This window comes from Pteropus alecto, unplaced genomic scaffold (assembly GCF_000325575.1).
Source record: "Pteropus alecto unplaced genomic scaffold, ASM32557v1 scaffold182, whole genome shotgun sequence".
In the NCBI taxonomy this organism is placed as follows: domain Eukaryota; kingdom Metazoa; phylum Chordata; class Mammalia; order Chiroptera; family Pteropodidae; genus Pteropus; species Pteropus alecto.
Genome location: NW_006433946.1, coordinates 4,909,516 through 4,932,556, shown reverse-complemented (window position 1 = coordinate 4,932,556; position 23,041 = coordinate 4,909,516). Strand labels below are relative to the sequence as shown.

Sequence of the window (23,041 nt, the reverse complement as noted above, 5' to 3'; positions counted from 1 at the left end):
AGCCCATCCTCGGCAACAACAAAAACAGACATCCTAATTCAAAAATGAACAAAAGATTTTAACGGACAGTTCTCTAAATAAAATGGCCATGAAAAGATGCTTAATGTCGCTAATAATTAGGAAAATGCAAGTCAAAGCAACAATGAAATGCTACTTCATATCCATTAGGATGGCTACTATTTAAAAACAGAAAACAAAAAGTGTTAGTGAGGATATGAAAAAATTGGAACCCTTGTACATTGCTAGTGTGAATGTAAAATGGTGCAGCCATTTTAGAAAATGGTAAGGTGGTTACTCAAAAAATTAAACATAAGATTACTGCATAATGCAGCATTCCACTTCTGGATATGTACATAAAATAAATGAAAGCAGAGATTTGAGCAGATTATTTGCATACCATATTTATAGTAGCATTTTTTACAATAGCCAAAGGTGAGAGCAACCCGAGTATCCATCGACAGATAACTGGATAAACAAAATGTGCTATGTACATGCAATGGATTATTATTCAGCCTTTAAGTAGAAGGAAATTCTTGTACATTCTACAATATCTATGAACCTTGAAGACATTATGCTAAGTGAAATAATCCAGATGTAGGAGGACAAATATTGTATGATCCCACTTACATGAGTTACCTATAATAGTCAAATTCACAGAGAAAGAAAGTAGAGTAGTGGGTGCCAGGGGCTGTGGGGGGAGTGGGGAATTGAGAATTATTATTTAATGGGTACAGTTTCAGTATGAGATGATGGAAAAGTTCTGGAGATATACAGTGTTGATGGTAGTACAATGTGGATGTACTTAATGCCACTTAACTGTACACTTAAAATGGTTTAAATGGTAAATTTTATTTTACATATATTTTACTGTAATAAAGGAATGTTCACAGTAGTTTTATCTGTAATAATATCAGTAGTAGTGACCCCCCCCCAAAAAAAAAAAATGAAAACCAGATCATGGAAATATTCAACAGGAGACTATAACTAAAATTATTTATATTCACATGGTAGAATAGTATATAGTAGTACAAATGAATGAATGGGTATAGCTATAAACATCAGCGTAATTATATAACTCACCCCTAAATAGCTGCTGCTCAAATTCTAGTTATACTTTAGCAATATTACCTGCCTTAGACCTTCAGAGTTGTTCTTAAATAAAGAACAACTTTATTGGTTGTTCTAAAACCACCAATGTTGAATCACCAAATGCCATTTATTTACAGTATATATACATAGCAAGATCAGTTCTTTATACTCTTTTGCTCTTTTGGTGGTGATGATAATCTTTAAAGCTATATACAGGGAAAAAAAAACCAACAAAACTATTCCATCCATTCTCAAACTTCATATATATAAAACAGTTTTGTTAAGTAAAATACTCATGACAAAAAAAAACAAAGTTTTAGTTAAATGCTTAAACCATTTCTGAGAAGAAACCACTTAACACCTTACATATATTCATGCTTGCAAACTACGAACTATTTCTATACCAATTTAAAATCATTTGATTTTTGTTAAAATTATTCTCAGGGGGAATTTCTATTTGGTAAGCCTACTATAGACAGGTTGATTACCCTAGAGTGCTGGAAAGTACCAGACCAGCTTTTCTTTTTAAAGCATAAACATAATTCATTAATTCTTTCTGGCCTTTCCTAAAATAAGTACAAATGGTTGTTGATTTGCCACTGGTCCCAGCTATTTCAGGCTAATGCACATATGCAGGGAATTCTCCTTGAATAAATGGAACTAGAAGGGAAAATGCTGAGAGGTGGAGCAGGAAGAGCAGGAAAGCAAAATTTGTCTTCTCTGGGAACTAACACCCACGGATGCCCTGCTGGGAACAAAGGTGACAATTGAGATGAATCCTTATGCCATTTCATGTTGTCATGGTTTCAAGTTTAAGCTCTCCTTTTACAGATTGCTACCATAAATTAAGCTAACAAGTGTAAAACTCTTCAATGCTTGACTTTTACACATTTAATATCATCTGTTCCCTTTTTGTTGGAAAAAACATTAAAATACCAATATCAAGAGTATAAAAAAGGGACAATCAAACCCACATAAAGAATTAAGACATCTTTCAACTGTAAATGACATTTGGCTGAATTCATGTCAGCCCTGGTCATGTAGTGCCCAGAAAAAACATTTTTTAGTAACAGATTTAGAAATAAAACTGGGAAAGCAGTATTAAACCTGGCTAGTCATAGCTACAGAGCTAATGTCTTTATGGTAATTGCAATCCTTAAAAATACATTATCTTTTTCAATGTTATTGCAGTATGTGGTGGTATTGAAGAAAGCAATACTTTGTAAACAACCCTTGGCAGATAGCACAGAACTTAATTTTGCTTAAATAAAGGAGACTAACATTAGAATTCATGTGTTGTATCAAGACTGGCAAGCAATAGTAGTTGTTTTGATATATGCACTGGAGCATTCATGATTGCTTAAATATTAACTGTTCCATGAACATATGAATATAATAGGGAAAAAAGAAGCCATGATTAGGGAAAAATTTTACTAAGAGAAATGAAGTTGAATTATCTGATCATATTGGTTGTGTAGATGGGTTTATTCCAATGATTTAACCAGATTCCTTCACTACATTTTACTGTCTCCTTTCTTTTCAAGGACAATCCAGTATAAATGTATATCGTGTAGTGTCGCTATCTGTCAAAACTCTTTCCTTGACACAGATTAGGCAATTACGGTTTTCCCTGAGAACAGGATCTGTTGATAAATTTGCTGAGTTTCATATGGCCATCTGTATAAACACTAAGGGGGAATGAGGAGAGGGTTCTGAAAGGCCTTCTTTCAGATGCAATCTATGGATATGGACTTTTATCTCATGTTAACGTTTTCATACACTTTAAAGGTAGACCTGCTTAAATATGTCCTGAAACTTTGCCTTTAGTAATATCTACACTGTTTTACTACTACCTTTCTCCCGTTCTTTATATGAAAATCAGTTTAGTCTCTGGTATATGTTGATTCTACAGCAATTTGTACGAGAAAACCTGTTGTTTCTCCTGCATGTTCTTTTCTGGTAGACAACATTTTCCTGCAGCTGGCTGGATATTTGCATCTTTACTGATGTTGATAATTCTCTGGGCCACTCTGCAAGTTGGGTGTAACATTGCTTTAGGTAGGGGCATAAGGTCCATGGCTTTGTCCCTATATAATGTCCGGTAATGCATGAACACATTCTCACTCTTGGAACCTCAACTCCAAATGGGGTTGCTAACACAGGAAATGCATCATCAGACACAGTGTGCCTGTGTTATAGGTCAGGATGATGCCTTCTCTTTTTGCCCTCTTTTTCTTTACATTCACCCACTGTGTTCTGATCTCTCTAGGTTCATGTGAATAAACCCTTTTTGTCATCTGAGTTGACATGTCTGTCTCCTTAAAGCCAGTACACGCTGACCCTGACGTAAGGGGCATTGAAATACATTTGCACTGCAAGACTTTTATGGAAAGCATTGAAACTTGTTGTCTGCAACTAAAATTTGATATTCTCATTAAAAACTCTTGAGTAAATATTTAAGCAACAATTCAGATTTGCCAGTCAGAAGTGAGTCTGCAGCTTGAGTTAGAGTTGGGAGGCATGAATGATTTGCTGAGTTATCTAGTCCATCACTATGCTAATACACAGTAGACAAGACATACTACAGCATCATGTAAGTAATTTCAATATAGTTTTAGGTGAAGGAGAGGGAAAGTTTAGAAGACTTATGAACAATCTATCTAAACTCTTCACAGCATGGAGCATATTGCTTGGGTCTTCTACTCTTGGATAAGTAGATGGTAAATTACGATACAAATTAGTCTTGTTTTTATGTAAATTAAGAACATTCACGGTGATTCTGTCCTTCAAATGCTACAAATTGCCAGACAATTCCTCTTTAGTTTTAAATTGACACTAAGCTTTGAAATTACGTTGACACTTCAACTTGTTATATGTAAAAGTAATTATGAGAGAGTTCAGACAAGCTGTGGACAATTGCCAAGCATCTTCTTGCCTGGAAATTTCCTTCAAAGAAGTCTTGTGCTTCTCAAAATTTAGCATGCATCTGAATCACCTAGAGACGATATCAGATTTTTTTTTTCTAGTATGTTAAAACATAGGTTAATAGAGCCCACCCTTAGAGTTTCTGATTCAGTGGCTTTGGTGTGCAGCCCCCAAATTTGCATTTCTACCAAATTCCCAAGTGGTGCTGATACTGCTGGCTCAAGAACCATGATTTGAGAAGTAATGAAGTAGTCAGTGCCCATCCATTCTCCTTTCTCATGATTTATAATTTTTAGTTTTTCCATTGTTTCATCCCCTTAGGCCTAATTTATGGAACAAAATTGATAAAGTGCTCATTTTTAAGAAGTTCACTATCTGATAGGTGAGAATGATTGTGTAAACACAAGTATATATTCTGGAACAAATACTATAACTGGATTATATATAAATCACTATGGAAAAACAAAAACAGAATTTATTATTTTCAGGGACGTTGCGGAAGGCTCATCAACACCACTCTCCCTGAATGACTCATTCTCCACATCCACCCCTCCGCACACACCTTCTTCACCAACCATGATACTTAATTCACTTCAGTATTAATTATCCAGTGTACCCAAGTTACCATGCTGTGTTCTAGCACCAACTTTGATTACCTGTGTGACCAAGATCAAGCCACTTAAGTACTCTAAACCTACTCTCTTATCTCTAAAATGGGCATAATTAATAACTAACTCGCTGGATGGTTTTGAGAGTTAAAGAAAAAGTGACACACATAAAACACTTATCAAAGTGCCTGGCCCATAGGCACATGATAAATAGGTAACAGATGTTGGTTTCCCTCCCCCTTAAAAGAAGAATTGTTTACTACCATCTGATGAAGGAAGAAGGGCATCTAAGTTCAGGAAGAACATAAGCAAATGGGGAGGAAACCACCCATGTTTTGCATTCAAAAATTATGTATTAAGTGTCGATTGTGTGCCAGCCATTGTTCTGGATACTGGCTGTACAAAAGTGAGTAAAGCAGACAGAAAAAGCCCTCTATTTGTGTAACCGACTTTCTAGTATAGAGAGGTGTACGATAAGTAAATAAATTGAGTACACAGTTTATTTGAGATAATTGCTATGGAGAGAAATAATAGGGAGTAGGTGAGAGGTGTTGGGAGAGCAGACTGCAATTTTAGATAGAGTGGCTAAGAAAGACATAATAATTAAGTGACTTTTATAGCTCTTGACAGAGAGAAGGAACATTTATTGCCTACCTAGTATGTTCTAGCATCCTCCTAGGTACCCTGGATTAAAAATAATAATAATAATAAAACGTCATCTCTACCCTTAAAAGAGTTTACATTGACTGGAAGAAACAACTATGTTGAAATGTTTATAGTGAAGGAACAGAGTAAAAGAAGGTATTAATTACTCCTGAGATAGAGAAATCTTTAGAAAGGAGATGGTAGTCGCATAGTCTTGAAATATGAATAGATATTCACCAGGCACGTAGAAAAAAAGGAGGGAGAAGGAAAGAGAGTCTAGAGAGAGAATAAGGTGTACGGAAGCACAGTGGTATGACACTGCATGGTATGTTCAAGTAATTGTAAAGAGACTGAAGAGAAGGGTATGAAGCAGAGAACAGGATAGAAAGATAGGCAAGGGTGAGCTCAAGAAGGGCCTTATATGCAAAACCAAGAAGTTTGTATGCTTTTTTAGTAGATGACAGGAACCTTTGCAATGGAAACTTTGAATAGATTTAAATTATTTTATTCACATATATATACTATAACATATTCCATTCATAAATGTATGGAGATATAATCTAAAATATCCCATTTATATATGTTTTGTTATATGAATAACTTATAATTATGAAATTTATAATTAAAATTAATAAACTGTTTAATTTACTATGACAAAATTAAACATTTGAAAAGTAACATCTGTGCGCAGAGGTTAAATTGACTGAAATTGTTTGGTTTAGAGAACAGGACACATGAGAAGGGAACTCTCACTCTGTGAGAGGTGGTTATACAGAAGATAGTGGTCAGTTATTTTCAGTTTCCACTTAGGACAGTGCTAGAAGAAATAGGATTACATCTCAGCAGAAGGGAAAATTACCCACAGAAGGGGTCCTTCACAGAAAGATTGAGTGTGACTGACATAGATGATTAAAATGTTGTCTCAGGTTCTCAGGCTAGTGTGCTGGTTTCTGTGTGCTCAAACTGCCTGATTTCAAAGACAGGGCAAAGACCGCAGATTTTTAGGCTTGAATGAGAGTATTTGAAATAAAAAAAAAAACATCTTTTACATGGCAGTTAGTTCAGATATTTTGCTGTCTGCCTAACTAAAGTTTTGGAAATGTATTTGAGCACATCAAATAAAAATATTACCTTTCATAATACAGTACTCATTTATTAGAAAAAAGAGAAATGATCAAAATTTGCTATAGAAATAGGTGTTGTTCTGTTAAAGATATTTTGTATTCATGTACCATTTCAGGAAGTTATTAAAGATTCGGTAGATACAATTAGTACAAATTCAGTTATTAATCTTTATGTGTGACCTTCATTGGTCAGATGATTACAATTAAAGTTGCTACATGGTTTATTCACTGATGGCACTTTATCAGTGAATATAGTGAATTACTCTTTTGTTGTTTTCATTGATAACCCAGCTTGTTAAAATATTATAAAATGTTTTGAAATTTGTCACAGATTTTCGATTTCTGGAACTGCTGTTTGTGTTTTTATTTTTTTAAAATATATACAAGACAGAGGATTGTAGGGTAACCATTTTGTTCAGCCTTTTGCATCTTATAAAGAGAAGTCCTATATCTCTCATACCCCTGCCTAACTGTGGCTGGTGAGAAGGAGAGAGGGAAAGCACAGGCAGTTATGCAAAAAGGCACTTGACTCCTGGTTTGAGCAAACCTTGAAATGCTTATAGTATAGTCACCACTGAGCCTTAAATAATCTGGACAACTATTGTTGGAATATATGATGTTAATATAAAATTAACATAATTTCTAGCTAACCAGATATTAAGTAGAAATCAATTTTATTTCTTAATAAAGTTACCCAAATACTTTGGAAGTGATTTTGCACAAGCTCAGAATAAATTACTTTTATACCACCCCAAGAGATGTATGTATCCAACTAGTACACTTGGAAGAGCAAATTATTGGATAAATGCCATTAGCCATTAGAATTGATGAAGGCACATGTTCTTAGTTGCTATATATGCTGACTTTGAACACTGTAGGTCCTGAGAAAGAGTCAATGGCTAATGTGTGAATGGTGTAGATGCAGTAAGAGAGACTGAAGTCATGATAATACAAAGTAAATATACATTAATAAGTAAATATTCTTTCCCTTTATATTTCAATATTTTTTTAAAATTTTAAAATGGTCTAAGATTCATACACATAGAGAAAAATCAAAAAGAACACGTCTTTGACATGGTTATTCTCTGCTATTTTGGAACCTTAAAACGGACTCTTCGTGTGAGGCTATTTAAAAAATAAATATTACAACATAGGTTTCACAATTTGTCTCCCATGCCAACTAGGATATTTCTCAGCTTGGTAGGACAGGTTCTTGGCCATGTTTGCCCATGCTTTGAAGGGAATATTACAGTTTTAAAAATGTACATGCATTCTCTGTCTATAACTCTTTCTGATTTGGACGAGGATACCAAGATATGTATTTAACTGAAATGTTATACTTTATCTTTTTTAAATGTAACCATGGACTCTACTAAATTTCTTTATAGAAAAATTAATAGATGTGATTCTGAATAAATATTTATCAATTAAAAACAACTTTTGAAAAATAAGAACTCATAAGTGTGCATGTCGAAAGTTGGAGTTTTAAATCATCTATAAAATTGACATACGAGTACAATGCTGTTTTTCTTTTTTTGTGTTTTCCTTTCTAGTATTGGCTATGTGCATTTAAAAAGCATATAATATACTTGTGCAATTTCCTTCTGAAAAATTAGGTGGGTTTTTGTTGTGTGTGTGTGTGTGTGTGTGTATTTGTCATCACAAAGTTCATAAAATATAGATCAATTTCCTTTCTCTTTGGAAGATGTAGCTTCAATTTTCCCTATGCACCTGATGTTTGTAAAATTTAGGAATTCAAGAAATCTGTAAGAGAAAAAAGAAAATGTTAATTTTCTTATTATTTGGAATATCCAGCATACTCTGAAAACGGTACATTTTGTGAACATATAACACTGTAATCCCAGGTAAAGACTTCTATTTGGAAAGTGAACCTCCCATTGATTTCTCTACAGCTGCAAGTCTTACTTAAGACAAATTGCCCTTGAATATTTTGTAGATTTTTGTTCTTATAGCTTGTCCTTGAATTATGTCATTTCAACCTTGTAGTCTTTAAAAGTGTTTGTGGATCAGCATGATAATGCTAAATTTTAAATATTTTACCTATGTAGGATAAAGTAATCCCAGAAATTCTAAAATAAATAATTGGGACCACTTGAACTATTAACATTATGCTCCCCGTGGCTGTTTCTTTTGAGGCTTGTGACTAATATTTCTTTTAAGTTGTTCATATCATTTGGCCATGAACAGTTGTTAAAAAGTTGTAGCACAAATCAGAGTCAGTATGGGCCTGATTGATTAAATATCTTTTTTGTTGTTGTTGTTCTTAGTCACTAAAACAATGAGGATTAAATTACTCTGTAATTACCTAAATATCCTCCACAGCCTTTTCATAAACCTGTTTGTGAAGAATACTCATTTATTCTAAACAGAGTAATCCTTAAAGCTAAAAACCCCGAATCAGTATGAACATCAGTAGACAAACCCATCATCTAAGGATTATAGAATAAAAGCATCGAATAGAATGAGAAAACTTGATACTTTATGCCATATTTACCCTTTGTTTTTCAGTAAATCCTGATTTCATTTCCAGCTTAGTCTAGTATGAGAGTTATATTAAATAAAACACTTAGATTCCCATCATAGTTTTTTTTGTCCTATACTTTAAAGATTTTTATCATTCTAACTGTAGTATCTCTTTTCTAGTGTCTTTGAAAAGGAAATACAGTATGTAAGCAGAGAAATAAACTTTGTCATATTATCACGACTCTGTGGTCAGATTCTCTTTATAAATCCACCTAAGAAGTTATCAGTTATTCTTTTTTGATGGCCCATGCAAATAAAAGAGGGTTAAAATGTGCTTATTCTTTTACATTAATTTGTACCAGTGATGGCTAAAAAGAAATATAACCTCACAAGCAAATCAGCTTTTAAGAATATATTTCTGTAATAAAGCAAAGAGGAGAATGCTGATAACAAGAGCACACATTAATTTGTATTCTTATTATCAATACTTAAATGAATACTTTTTTCTCATGAAATGAATTATTCATTTTGCCATAATAATTTAGACATTGTAAAAAATATAGATTCAAAGTTAATTTTTAATGTTTTTTTGGTCGTCCTTCTCACTTTTAAAATAGGGAGTTCATTTTAAAATCCAGAGCATTGTTACTAGATCCCATTAGAACCCTACCCCAAACTTTTCTTTAATTAGTTATAATGAATTGAGTTCATTCATTCATTCATTCTACTTTTTTAAGAAAAAAAAGTCTATATTTGCATTACTAAAAATGTTGTCATTTCATTGCAGATCAGAGATACTAAATCAGCAGATCAAAAGACAACCCTCTTGCATTTTCTTGCTGAAATTTGTGAGGAAAAATACCGGGATATTCTGAAATTTCCTGAAGAACTGGAACACGTAGAAAGTGCAAGCAAAGGTAATTGATTTTTAACTGCGTTCAGACTCTTCCTTGCCTAAGTATTATATTCTAAATGGTAGGATTAAGCAATCTATAAACATTAATCAAATTTTTTGTTTCTTTACTGATATAAGAAAAGCAAGGAAATAGTTTCTATTGGCTTATATTTGACAGCATAGTGTGTTTTAATGACCTGTTTTTAACTTTATTTTTTTTTAACACTGCTAGGTTTTGAAGCTATCAGATCTCTGATCAGATAGTATGTTCATTCACTCATTTCATAAACACTATATTTGCAAAGGAGCCATACTGTGGGGCTCTTGATGGTATCAAAATGAGTGTGAGACAGTCTTTACTCAAGTGTGTTTAAAATCTAGAAGATAAGAAAAGACATGTATACAAATACTTTATAAAAGAAGCATCAATATGAGAAGTGCTGCACAGAAAGATAATATAATGTAGTTTAGATGAGAAAGTATTTTGAAATGGGCAGATAAGAGAAGGCTTCATGGAAGAGGTAAAAAGGGTGAAGTATGAGGACAAGATTTTTACAGACGTGGAAAAGGGCAAGCTTTTCAGAGAGCAAACAATATGAGCAAGGCCCAGTGAGCAAGGCAGAACGTGTTAGGGCAGGTGAAAACATGGTTGACTATAAGGCTGGAGCGGTAAGGTGGTCATCTCAGAGATTTTGGTGTCATGCTAAGCAGTCTGATCTTAATGTAGTAGATAGCAGGGAGTTATTGAAGGACTAGAATGGGCAGGACTTGCACTAGTGAGAAACTGGGGAAGAGGAACAAAAACGTCTCCAAGATTGTAATTCAAGTTAATTAACTTTGTTGGTTAGTGAATGTTGTCTACTCTTGTAAGAAGTTGAAAAGTTAAAGAAAGGAGGATTAAAGAAACATTTTTGAAGGTGAGATTATATATTTGGAGAAGTATATTTTCTCTCTTAAATAAGAAAATTATGCCATAAATCTCATATTTGAAATTGTGCTGTAGTAATTCCATTTCTGTGTAACTCTGAGGACTTTCAGTAAGGACTCAAAAGCATATACATTTTCCAAGTTTATTGCAATGCATATAAATCTGTTAGTGTCCTTTGAAGGAGAAAACAGTGTGTCTATAAAGCTTAAAATATAGTTTGTGTAATATTGTTTAGTGATCATCTCTGCTCGTCTGGTATTGCCAATCAAATCCTCAACACATTGCTTTAACTTAATCCAATGTGTCGCATTTTGTGGTCCAAGGAACAGAATAACACTAGGAGACAAACTATAACTCCACAGTACTATTTATTTGCTTTCTTTTTTAACAAAAACTTTTATAATACAATGGATAATTATACTCACTATAATAGCAGCTTTCTAGCAATTGCTTTTCTAAAGAACTTCTATTTCTTGGTCCTTGGATTTAAAACACATACTTTTGTGACTAGAGGCATGTTTACCAACAATGCAGCTAATGTGGAATAAGAGCAACATGTAGGAAATTTGTATTATAATTTGAAACCTGAGAACTGTTACGAATAAGACCACTTCTGAAATTAGTTCATTTCAGGGCTATTATCGCTTTTTCATTGCCCTCTACCGGATTTGTTTTTCTAAATTTTATTTGTTCAGCATGTAGATTCAATTTCAGAAGGATTTTGAGAGGAAGCATATCAAGGATATGTTTAAATAAATAATGGTCTGTCAATTTTACAATAATTTTTAATTCTTTCCTCGAGTATACTTTACATGAATATATCTGATAAACATTTTTAATCAAAATAATCTGGAATAACTGTAATGAAATCTGTAATGAAGCTAATATCAGCTTTGGATTTTAAGTCTAAATACCTGTTAATCTGTATCTATATCTGTATATCTATATCTATGTCTTTTACAGACACTTTTAGCCACTACTGCTATTGATGAAGCTAGTGTACAGAACACATCCCTTTGAGTTAGATATTATAAAGTTTTAATCTTAGCTCTATTACTTCTCAATTCTATAAGTAATTGAGCTAGTAATTTAAACTTTCAAGTTTTTGTCTTCATATGCATAAAATGGGAATGATGGTAACATTAAGATTAAATGAATTAATATGTTCAAAGTATGCAGTAAAAGGTACGGCATATAGTAAACATTCAGTTGTTGCTATACCACTATCTTTATTATTATTATCAGTAGTAGTAGTAGTAGTAGTAGTAGTAGTAGTAGTAGTAGTAGTAGTAATTGATATACTACTATGAATATTATAGTTGTTGTTATTGCCTTATTAGAGGGGAATCATCACAATCATAAAAATACCTTAGTTCTTCCAGTCTCAGCTAAGTATGTATTATATTCAGTTCCATTTGTTTCCTGTGTCTGGGCTTTTGGTAAATCCTTTCTTATTTTTTCTTTTCCAATATTACCAACGTCTTCCTTTCTATCCAGTTCAAGAGCAAAATCCCTCTGTTGTATTTTGATTATGTCTGTTTTTGTGTATTATTTCCGCCAGTGTATTCAAAAGACTTTTGCCAGAAATCCTCTTCTGATCTCACTGTTTGGGCCACATCCATCCTCATTCTCACATTATTTTTACTGTTCTTTTTCTTTTTTATGAAATTCAGACTCAGAGTTCTCAACTCAAAAAGTTCTTAAGTACATTCCGCCTGCTTGCATCACTCTTTCATTTCCTTCTAGCTCTCATTTCAGTGTGCTCAGATATATTTTCTCTTGAGCTGTTTTTATTCCTTTCTAATAATCTTGTCTCCATGTAAGATTTCATGCTGCATCCCATGCCTCAAAATCTCACCTGCCCTGTCCTCTAAGACAACTGACTATCATTTGTCAGATCATTGTTCAGAATCCGTATTCTTTTTTCCCCTAATATTTTGCTACTAAAGCCTTAGGAGAAAATGCTTTTGAATTTAGTCTGCAGGGAAAAAAAGAACATGGTGAAACAAGCCAATTACCTTTTACTTAGAGTTAAATACTTTTCCTTGGTATTGAGTCTAACTTATCCTGTTTGCTTAATATATACTTCCTTCTTGTTTGAATCATATTCTGTCAACTTCAGTAGCATTTTGTATAACACACACACACACACACACACACACACATATACATGTATATATATGTATGTGTTTATGTGTATATATGTATGTGTATGTGTGTATATATATTCCTAGTCCATCAGCAAAAATGAAAAGAGATCAAAACTATATAATTCATTTTATTTGATGATGAACTATCTCCTTGTGAAATAATTGTCTTCAAAAGGGAAAACAAAAAAGTACCTTTCTTTTTAAACTGGAGGGATATAGATAAGATGAAACTAATTCAGTTAATGACTGAATTATATAACTCCTATTTAAAGAACAATTTTATGACTACTCCCTTTTTCCTCTGTTGTTTTATTAATAGAACCCAAGTACCTTATTTTGGTAAAGTGAGAATCTTTTCTGTCTGCTATGGCAAATAACACATTTCAGTTCATCACTAAAGTCATAGACCTCAATTAACTGACGAAGACAAATATTATTCTGATGTGAAAGGAAAACTGAAGGTAGAAACTATGTGAGATCCATGGAAAATTTTATTTTATAATTGCCTTTATTCCTTGTAAAGCTGAGCTTCTAAAATTGTGTGCATCTTGGAAAAAGCAAAGCTATGGTATAAACTTAGCACATTTTCCTAGAGCTCTGCAACTCAAAGATGGTAGGGAAAAACACATCATTTCTACATTCAAACAGATATATATTATGAAGTAGAATGCAAAATCCACATTAATTTTTAAAATATAAACAATGATTTCAAAGAAATTTCACACTAGCAGCAGATCCCTAGAGGTTTTCAATCTTCTCTTCTATTAAGGATACTTGGGTGGGAAAATTTATGAAGCATAGTCTAAAGAATTACAGAGTGGTTTTGTTTTGGTTTGGTTTCACTTGTTTATCTATTTAGTTATTATTTCAGAGAGTGGAGAGGCAAGCAGGAAGGATGATGGAGGAGAGTGCCTAACTCTCTTCTAAGCAGATATTCTCATAGCTCTTATAAATTTCAGAATCAAGCTATACAATGTAATTTTCTTACCAGCGAAATTAACGAAATAATGTTGCTCTGGTCATTTTATTTGAGGTTAAATTATAAATCTGCAAGTCCTCTCATTCATGTTTGACATACCCATGGGTCTTTAGAAACAAACAAACAAAAAAATGGTTGCTATAGAGACTCCGATGCCTTTACAATATTGAAAATACATTTGATAAACCACAGTTACCATTTCCCCAATGATTAATTTTAAAGATTATATGTATGTGTGTATATAATTGTATATTATAGATATATGTTGTATAAAGCATCGCTAGTTACTAGACCTATTTTATAAATGCTTTATTGTTTTTCCCTCCTTGTGGCTATCGCTTTAACTTTCAGTTTTGAGGATTTTTATGGTTTGATTTAAAACCTCTAGTGTTTTATAGATCAGCTCCAGGGATTAAACCAAAGGGGTTCGTAAAGTTTAATTAAAACTATTCCACTCAACAGGGAAAAATTATATTAATGTATTTGAAGGCATTATTCATCCTAAGGTTTTACATAAAACCGAAATGGGTTTCATATCAGTTAAATTAGTACCATCCTACAAAATAAAAACTGGTTAAGTTTCCTATAAACAATGTTAATTTCTTATGAATTAAGTCAATTATTGTACATTTTATTGGCCAACTATACCTTTTGATATCTGCCATCTTTCCATGTCATAATATATAACTCCGATTACCTATTTATCCACTCTGACTTCTTCACAGGATTAGTAATGAAAAAAGTTCAGATTAGAGAACATACTGTAGGGGAAAAAAAGTCTATGAAATAAAAAGGAAAAAGTAAAATAATAGAGTAAAAAAGTTGGGGAGCAAAAATAACAAAACAGTGTTTTCTGAAACTCCAGAGCTGGTAGAAACTTCAGAGATCATCTAGTCCCTGTTAAAAGGGACCCCAGATGGCATTTAGTCCAAATTTATCATTTTACAATTGAATAAATTGAGGCCCAGAATGATGAAGGAATCACACAACTGGGTGGGAGAGTCAATGAAAGTTTGCAGACCTTGTCTAGAGTTATTTTATTACATATATTTCAGCTCCATTTTTGCTTCCTTTGTGATCTAAAATATACAACAGAGATTCATACTCACATGTTGGAAAATATATAAAAAGTAAATGCTGACCAAATACAAGACTTACTGGAGTGTAAAGGCTCTTTCTTATACACAGTGGTCAATAGTCTCTCTAGCCCCATTTGGACAAAATTACTCTCACCTTTTTCTGGATCACAACAGCACATTAGCCTTATTAGTAATATAGCACATACCACATCTGCATTTTTTATTTCATCATTTGCTTCTCTATATACCTCCTAGATTGAGTTCCTCAGTGGAAAGGAATATGCCCAATTTGTCCCTATAGTCTCAGTGCTAGTGCAGTATCTCAGAAGTAAATGCTTAATAAATGTTTATTAAGCTGTATCATTACATATCATTTTAGTACAGAAGGCATATTGTAAAATATGACATTGTGGGAAGTTGACAAATAAAGGATAGCAACCTGAAAACTACTGTTTACTGTAAATGCAAAAGGAAAAAAACAAGATAAGTTAGAATAAAGAGGACACTGGGACTTAACAATATTTCCTGGTCTGTATTTTACTTCTTTCAAGGAGGATAAAATTGGAAACAATTGAATTAATATTGGAAAAGACCTAACCTTATGGAGGCCACCAAACCATAAAAGATTATGGTGAGCAGTAAGGATTAAAAGTCTCACAGGGACAAATGGCATCCAACTGTCTCATTGTAATATCTGACTGCTGAGACTTCTTTTATTCTAATACCTGAAAAAAAATTACTTTCCTATTGTCCGCTGTTTTATTGAAAAATCTTTGAGCTATGGAGCAAAATCCTACTGTTTCTAGAACATTTAACATACAGTAACTCATAGGACCCAAGATATGAGAAAGCATTAAAGTGTAGGATTTCGTAGCAGAGTTAAACTTTGAGATTCAGGCTAACTTTTTGGAAGTTAGACTAACAGAATGATAATGTACCGATGTGACAGAATGTCAGTAGAATTGGCCTTACTTATATGTTAGCAGTCTGAGTTAAACCGAATACACATTATACTGTTATATCATTTTAATAAAAAGTTAAATTGTTTCTTTAGTTTCATTGGACTTTTTCATATATACTGTTCAAAAAATAACTTCGAATGCAATTCATCCAGCAAAAATTATCATATCAATCCCATAAATATCTTATAAAATTTAAAGGAATATTAAGTTTTAGGGAATCAAAGTCATAAATTTTCCAATTTGTTGCACTTCTTTTTTTCCTTACTTTCACAGTCACCCCAATTTTTTTTAACAAAGTGATTTTTTTTTTTTTAATAATAGAAACAATATGAGGTCTAAAACATGTATAGAAAATGTCTTCAACCTGAAATGTCAAAAGAACTTAGGGAAGAAATTCATGTTTTCTTGCTGGCTAGTAATCTAGTCATTACCAACCAGTGTTTTCAATTCATAACATACAGAAACACTCTAATTCATTTTCATTTCTAGAGGAAATTGTTAAAAACACTAATATCTTCAGTTAGCAGTGAAAGGAAGCAGAGACCATGGCCATTTGAATTAGAGTAAAATGTTTCAACATAAATGAACAATTCTTTATAGATTTATATAGGCATTTGTCAGGATACCTTAGCTTTTGCAGCCCAGAGTCTTTTTCAGCTAGAAAGTTATATGCATAGCTTATCTATCTCACACTGTTTCTCTGCCTGTCTCAGAACCTAGGCTTCTGCAGTTTTTCCAATCTGAGATGCTACTCCCTTCCCTTAGCCCCTTTGAGCCCTAAGTATCTTTTTGAAGCCCCAGCTTAAATCTCACCCCTCCATAATGTCTTCCCCAACTGGTTTGGCTTTCTGCGGTCTCTTACTTCCCTCCTCTACCACAGTACTTATTTGAACGTCTTGGTTTGGTGCTCGATCCTGTACTCTCTTGCATTACAATGTAAAGGTCACCGTATTTATGGCTGCATCCTGGCATGATGCTTTCTGAAATAATGTATGATGTCATTAGTCTGCTTTTTCAGGGTAAAATCTAACACAGTTCTACTATAGTAAGTTCAGCTCAGTGAATGCTTATTGAACATCAACTTCATCCTAGTCACTGTCTTTATTTAACCACATTGTATACGTATATTAACTAACATATAATTGCAAATATTTAATTTCAACTTCTTACACGTTAAACAAGTAGAAAACCAGGTCTTTGAAAAGTGTTCTTTAAAACTAATCTATGGTGTTAGAAATCATTATAATGGTTACTCATGGAGTGGGTTAGTGACTGGAAGAGATTATGTGAGTGCTTCTGGGGTGCTGGTTATGTTCTGTTTCTTGATCTGGATCCTGGTCTCATGTGTGTGTTTAGTTTGTGAAAATCCATTCAGCTAGTCACCTATGTGCACAGGGTATGTATGCTTGAACAAAACGTTTTTAAGAAGTCAGTCATTCATATTTGTAAAATGTGCAATGTCTTACGAAAAGTGAGAAAGAAACTGCGTTTTAATTCAGAAGTTCCTCATGTTTTAATATGTGCTTGGTTATAGTGATCACATTTATTGTATAAACATTTGCTGTCAGAGCTGATCTGATGTTATTGTAAATATTATTTTTCAGCAAGTTATATGTCATATGTCACATAAGGATTTTATCAAAGTGCCTTTTAGTCTAAGAGTAGATGTCTGCCTTCTAGTATTAAAAGAAAGACAGAAAGGAAAAAAAAAACCTTCTAACCACATTATATACTGTGTAAACATTCAGGGTGATCTTTCTATAGTTGTTATCAATATTATGCTGTCTTATATATCATTGAATCCTAACATGTCCTGAGCATATCCTGAGTTAAATCTTTCACCAGAGCCTGTCACCGTTGTCATTGCTATCACCGTGTCTTTGCTTCATTGTCAGGAAATAGGATATGTGGGATTATTGCTCAGTTTTATCTCATTGTGGATTCAAGCTCGTTGGTTGAAAAGTGAATTTTCACACATTAGATGTTATAATTTGATTGATTCCTGAAGTAAAACACAGGGCTATGTTTGACGCAAGAAGTTAAAGGACTGGATGTTGAGTAGTAATGTCAAGGTGGAGAGGGAAGAATAAGGGAAGAGGGAAGAATGACAGAAATGAAGAATGAACCAGCTGTTTGCTGCCACAGCAGTGGTCATAAGAAAAAGTGGCTCATGGCCTGAATGGCGATTCCCTTGTACTCCTAGGGAAAATTGGTGGAATCTGGCAATCAACTTGTTTACCATTACTTTGGTTTTCAGCATCACCAATTCTTTTGCTAGAGTCATCAGTAAGGATCAGCCAGGTTTAGGGATATACAAGTTGGTGGTTTCAGGAGATTATAAGAACAGTATCCGAGTTACCTAAGCAATTGCCTCCATTCTCTACTTTTTACATATTCCTAACATGGCTTGAACACAAGGACCAAGTCATAGGGGGCTACACTATTGGTGTGATTTCTTGGATTTAATTGGGTTTCCTTTTCTGGAATTCAGATTCTACAAGTTGATAAGGTAAATTAGTAAACAGCAAATATAATACTTACTTGTGCTAATTTTATACTACCCAAACTCCTTAACAGTATTTCCATGTAAAACAGTCAGAATGGAGCTGGCATTTTAATGTGAAGATTCACTAAAATAGTAAGAGAAAAAACCCTGAGTCCTATTGGAAGCTAATAGCTCTGTGACAAAGGATTCTAGTGTAGTCACATCTGAAAGAAACACATACTAGAAATAATATGTCCAAAGATGAGAATCATAACATGTACATTCTAGTTTCAACTTTGTTACTACCTACTCTTTGAGTCATAGTTTGACGTTTTAACCTTTCACTGTTTGTATCCTCACTTGTACAATAATGTTTCTTTATTTGAAAAATAGAGATGGTCCTATTCATCCTACTTATCCCTTCAGGTGATTATGATAATAAAATTAGATGTTCAATGTGGAAATACTTTAGGAGAAGGGAGTTATATATAAATAATGGTTTATTATTCAAGCTAGTGCGATGATTAATTCCAGATGAATTTGATCAGGTTTGTTATGTTTGTTCAGTTCCATTTAAAAAAAAAATGAAGTTCAAAATCCACTTGTTAAAACATTAAGCTTTCTGAAATAATGTACAATGTCATTATTTTTATTTCCATTATATATTCTTTTACTTTTTTCCATCCTGTAGTCTTTTAGAAATAATACCCTAAAAACATGATCACAAAGGCTTTTCTTTTTTTGGATGACATCCATAAGCTTTGATGAAAGAATCATTGTTCCATGTTTAAGAATTGATCATAAAAATTCCAGTATCTTATTTTGTTAGATTATCTTTTCCTTAGTATGTATAAACATTGAAGAAAAGAAAAAACATATAGTTTTTAATTGAATATTCTAAGTAATTAATAGTAAATGTTTAGGGAAAAATAAAAAGACATGAATTTTAAATATTATAATAACTAATAAAAATGATAAAATGTTTCTTTTATGTGCATTTTAAAGTAATGGATTCTGCTTTCATTTGTAGTATAAAAACCCAAGGCTAATGTTTATGCTAGCTATTGTTGATTCACCTAATTATGTATTTTTCCTAATACCTAATAGTGATAATAATAACCATTTATAAAGAGCTTACTAAGTGCCAGGTACTGTATTAAGCATGGTTTTATTGAAAAAGAGACTGAGTCTCAGAAACATTATGTAAAGTGCTCAAGGTCATGCAGTTAATAAGAGCTAATATTTTAGATACTTCCATATCTCTTGTTCTATTCACTGTAACAAGTCAGAGTAATATCAAAAACAGAGTTGAAAAAGCTGTAAAATATGATAATTGTATCCATAAATTTAAGAGAAACTGAGAAAGCAATATAAACCTTGGTAAATTCTGTAGTTTAATTAGAGCATTAATTACTATAATTAGAAACACCCAATGACATCATACAAATACAAACATTCGATTTACTCTAAAACTACAGTAAACTGATAAATTTATAAAAATGGTATTTTTAGAATTTAGAGTTTCATTAAATTGATGTTTGCTTCTGCGTGTCCAGAGAGACATGTAGCATGCAGAGGAACTTAATTTGATTGAAACTGTAAAGAATAATAAGTACAACTTTTTTTTTAAAGCAAATGTAGCAAAATGTTTATTATAGAATCTAGGTGGTGGGCATATGAGTGTTCACTATAAGATGCCTTCGCTTTTCCTGTATCTTTGAATTTTTCATAATAAAATGTTGAGGGAAAAGTCAATTGTTCAAATTTCCAATTGTCTCAAAATTGTCATAACTTTTTTTTTTTTAACTATTTGTTCATATCAAGAACCAAAAAAGGTTCACATGTTGAGAATGGTTGGTATAGTCATTTCACGTTCTTTAAACCACAGCATTTTGGTGCCTTTTAATTAAAACAATGAAGTCTTCATATTAACTAATACAGGGCAGTATAGCTTACATACCCCATCTGACTCTTTATCTGAGCCCTTTTGTCCTGCAAGTTGACAAAACCATTCTTAAAGGAGACCTGAGCATGGCTTTGATATCCTCTATTATACTAGTGCACCAGATGTTGTTCTATTCTGCATGTAGTATACATCATTTCTATTATCTATGAAAGTGCCTTTGTTTTAAGCGGGGGGGAACCACTAATGCACTCATGTACATATGCATGCAGAAAAAAACACATATGTGTATATACATGTACAGGTATATAGATTAGCCTTGAAAATTACCTTACTCTCTATAAACTCTTGATCATCACGAAAGTCCATATATAGTTATTTGGAGATTAACACACATGAAATAGTATGTGGTCATCTGGTTTTGAGAGGATCTGCAAGTTTGCAAAGATTTATCACCTAGAAATTTTTGTATTTCTAAATATATATGATTATTTTTATATAATTTGTAAATCTTTGATTCCAGTGCCTTCTAATCAGAACTCTGAGCATATTGAAATTCTTAAGAAAAATGCATTGAGGAAAATGGGCACCATGTTTGTGGCTTTAAAACTTGACTACTTGTGTACTTTTCTCTCTTTCACGCGCTTCCCCCCGCCACTCTCTCTCTCTCGATATACACATACATATTAACTGAGGCATGATTGACAAAAATTGTATATATTTAAGTTATACAATATGATGTTTTGATAAATGTACGTATTCTCAAATATCATAATCAAACTAATTAACAGATCCGTCACCCCACATAGTTACCTTTGTTTATGTAGTGAGAATACCTGAGATCTACTCTTTCTTAGCAAATTTTCAGTATACAACACATTATTATTAACTATAATCACAATGTTCTGTATTAGTTCTCAAGAACTTATTCATTTTATTACTGAACTTTTGTACCTTTTGATCAGTATCTTCCTTTTTCCACCATCTTCCAGTCTGTGGTAACCACCAACTAACTGTTACTGTGAGTTCAGCTTTTTTTTTTTTTTCCCATTTAACATATAAGTGAGATCATGCAATATTTGTCCTTCTGTGTCTGGCTTATTTCACTTAGCATAATGTACTCCAGGTTCATCCATGTTGTTGCAAATGGCAGGGTTTCATCTCCTTGAGGGCAGAATAATATTCTGTTATATATATCGCATTTATATATATTACACTTTCTTTATCCGTTCATCTGTTGATGGACACCTAGAATATTTCCATATCTTGGCTACTGTGAATAATGCTACAATGAACATAGGTGTACAAATATCTCTATAAGATAGTGATTTCATTTCCTTCAGATAAATATCCAGAATTTGAATTGCTGGCTCATATGCTAATTTTATATATATTTTTTAATTTTTTGAGGAACCCCCATACTGTTTTTCCATAGTGGTTGTACACATTTACAATCCCGCCAACAGTGTACACGGGTTCCCCTTTCTCTACATACTTGCCAACACTGGTTATCTTTTGACTTTTTGATAATAGCCATCCTAATACACACATGAAGTAGTTTTGGTTTGTCAACATTAGTGATGTTAAGTACTTTTACATATACCTTTGGCAATTTGTATGTCTTCTTTGGAAAATGTCTATTCAGGTCCTTTGCCCATATTTTTAGTTGGATTATTGGGGTTTTTTTTGCTCTTGTATGAGCTTCTTATACATTTTAGATGTTAATCTTTTATACAATATATTGTTTGCAAATACTTTCTCTCATTTCATAAGTTACCCTTCATTTTGTTGATTGTTTCCCCTCTCATGCAGAAAGTTTATAGTCCCACTTGTTTATTTTTGCTTTTGTTGCTTGTGCTTTTGGTGTCAAATCCAAAATATCATTGCCAACTCCAATGTCAAGGAACTTTTCCCTGGTGTTTTCTTCTAATAGTTTTATGGTTTTAACTCTTCATCATATTTTTTTAATATTAAAAATCCCTCAATATTGACTCAAAATAGCTACTTGTATCCAGCAGGGTTTTTTTTAAAGGGAAGACTGATGTGTGTGTTTGTATTTTGATTATATTTGCTTTTCCTGTAATATAATCATTCTGATGGGAATTAAAACAGGCAGGTAATTTCAGGAAATGGATACAGCTTAAACATAGGTACAGATCATGTAGATTGCAAGCAAGGGTTTTGTGCTAATTATTGGTGTAACATATTGCAAGGCCTGATACCATTGCCATGTAGCAATGCGCAGCACATTTCCAATGTTTTTGCATTGGTAAAAATGAAGGTAAACAACTGTTCTTCCAGAAAACAGTGAGCCGAACATCAGCCATCCCTGCTAATGGCTTTCCTTAAGAAATACTATTCACCAAAATAAGTCCTGGAAAAAGGGAAATGCGAATATGTGCCTAGTAAACTCCATCTGGATGTAGATAACCAAGTAATCTTGAATTACAGTTGCTCCAGCACCAGAAGTATTATCTGGTTTATATTGTCCTCTTCTAGAGAGGATGATATGAAAGTGACCACTGTTAATTGTTTAATCGTTATCTTTTTTTATGACTCTTTTACAAAAGCAATGTAGGTTATAGAATTTTTCACAATGTCATATCTTTAGTTAGTAAACTAATGGACTTGGAATTAACACCTAGAAAGAAACACGTTTCTTAGCCTTGAGAATTAAAAAAAATAAATAAATGATTTACAAGCACAATTTAAACTCTTACATTTTGCATTCTAATCTTATTTTATAATAATATCAAGTCTTTCATGACCTGGAATCTCTCTTTTT

The 23,041-nt window shown here is 32.8% G+C and overlaps 1 protein-coding gene across 4 annotated transcripts in view; it reads left to right on the top strand.

Moving 5' to 3' along the window:
* Window positions 1–23,041, top strand: part of DIAPH2 (diaphanous related formin 2) — a 781,302-nt gene that overhangs the window by 392,494 nt on the left and 365,767 nt on the right. For all 4 annotated transcript variants that reach the window (XM_025044410.1, XM_025044409.1, XM_015586720.2 and 1 more), the window contains one exon: window positions 9,663–9,792. In XM_025044410.1, the coding sequence (XP_024900178.1) occupies window positions 9,663–9,792 (130 nt within the window). The remainder of the gene's footprint in view (window positions 1–9,662; window positions 9,793–23,041) is intronic.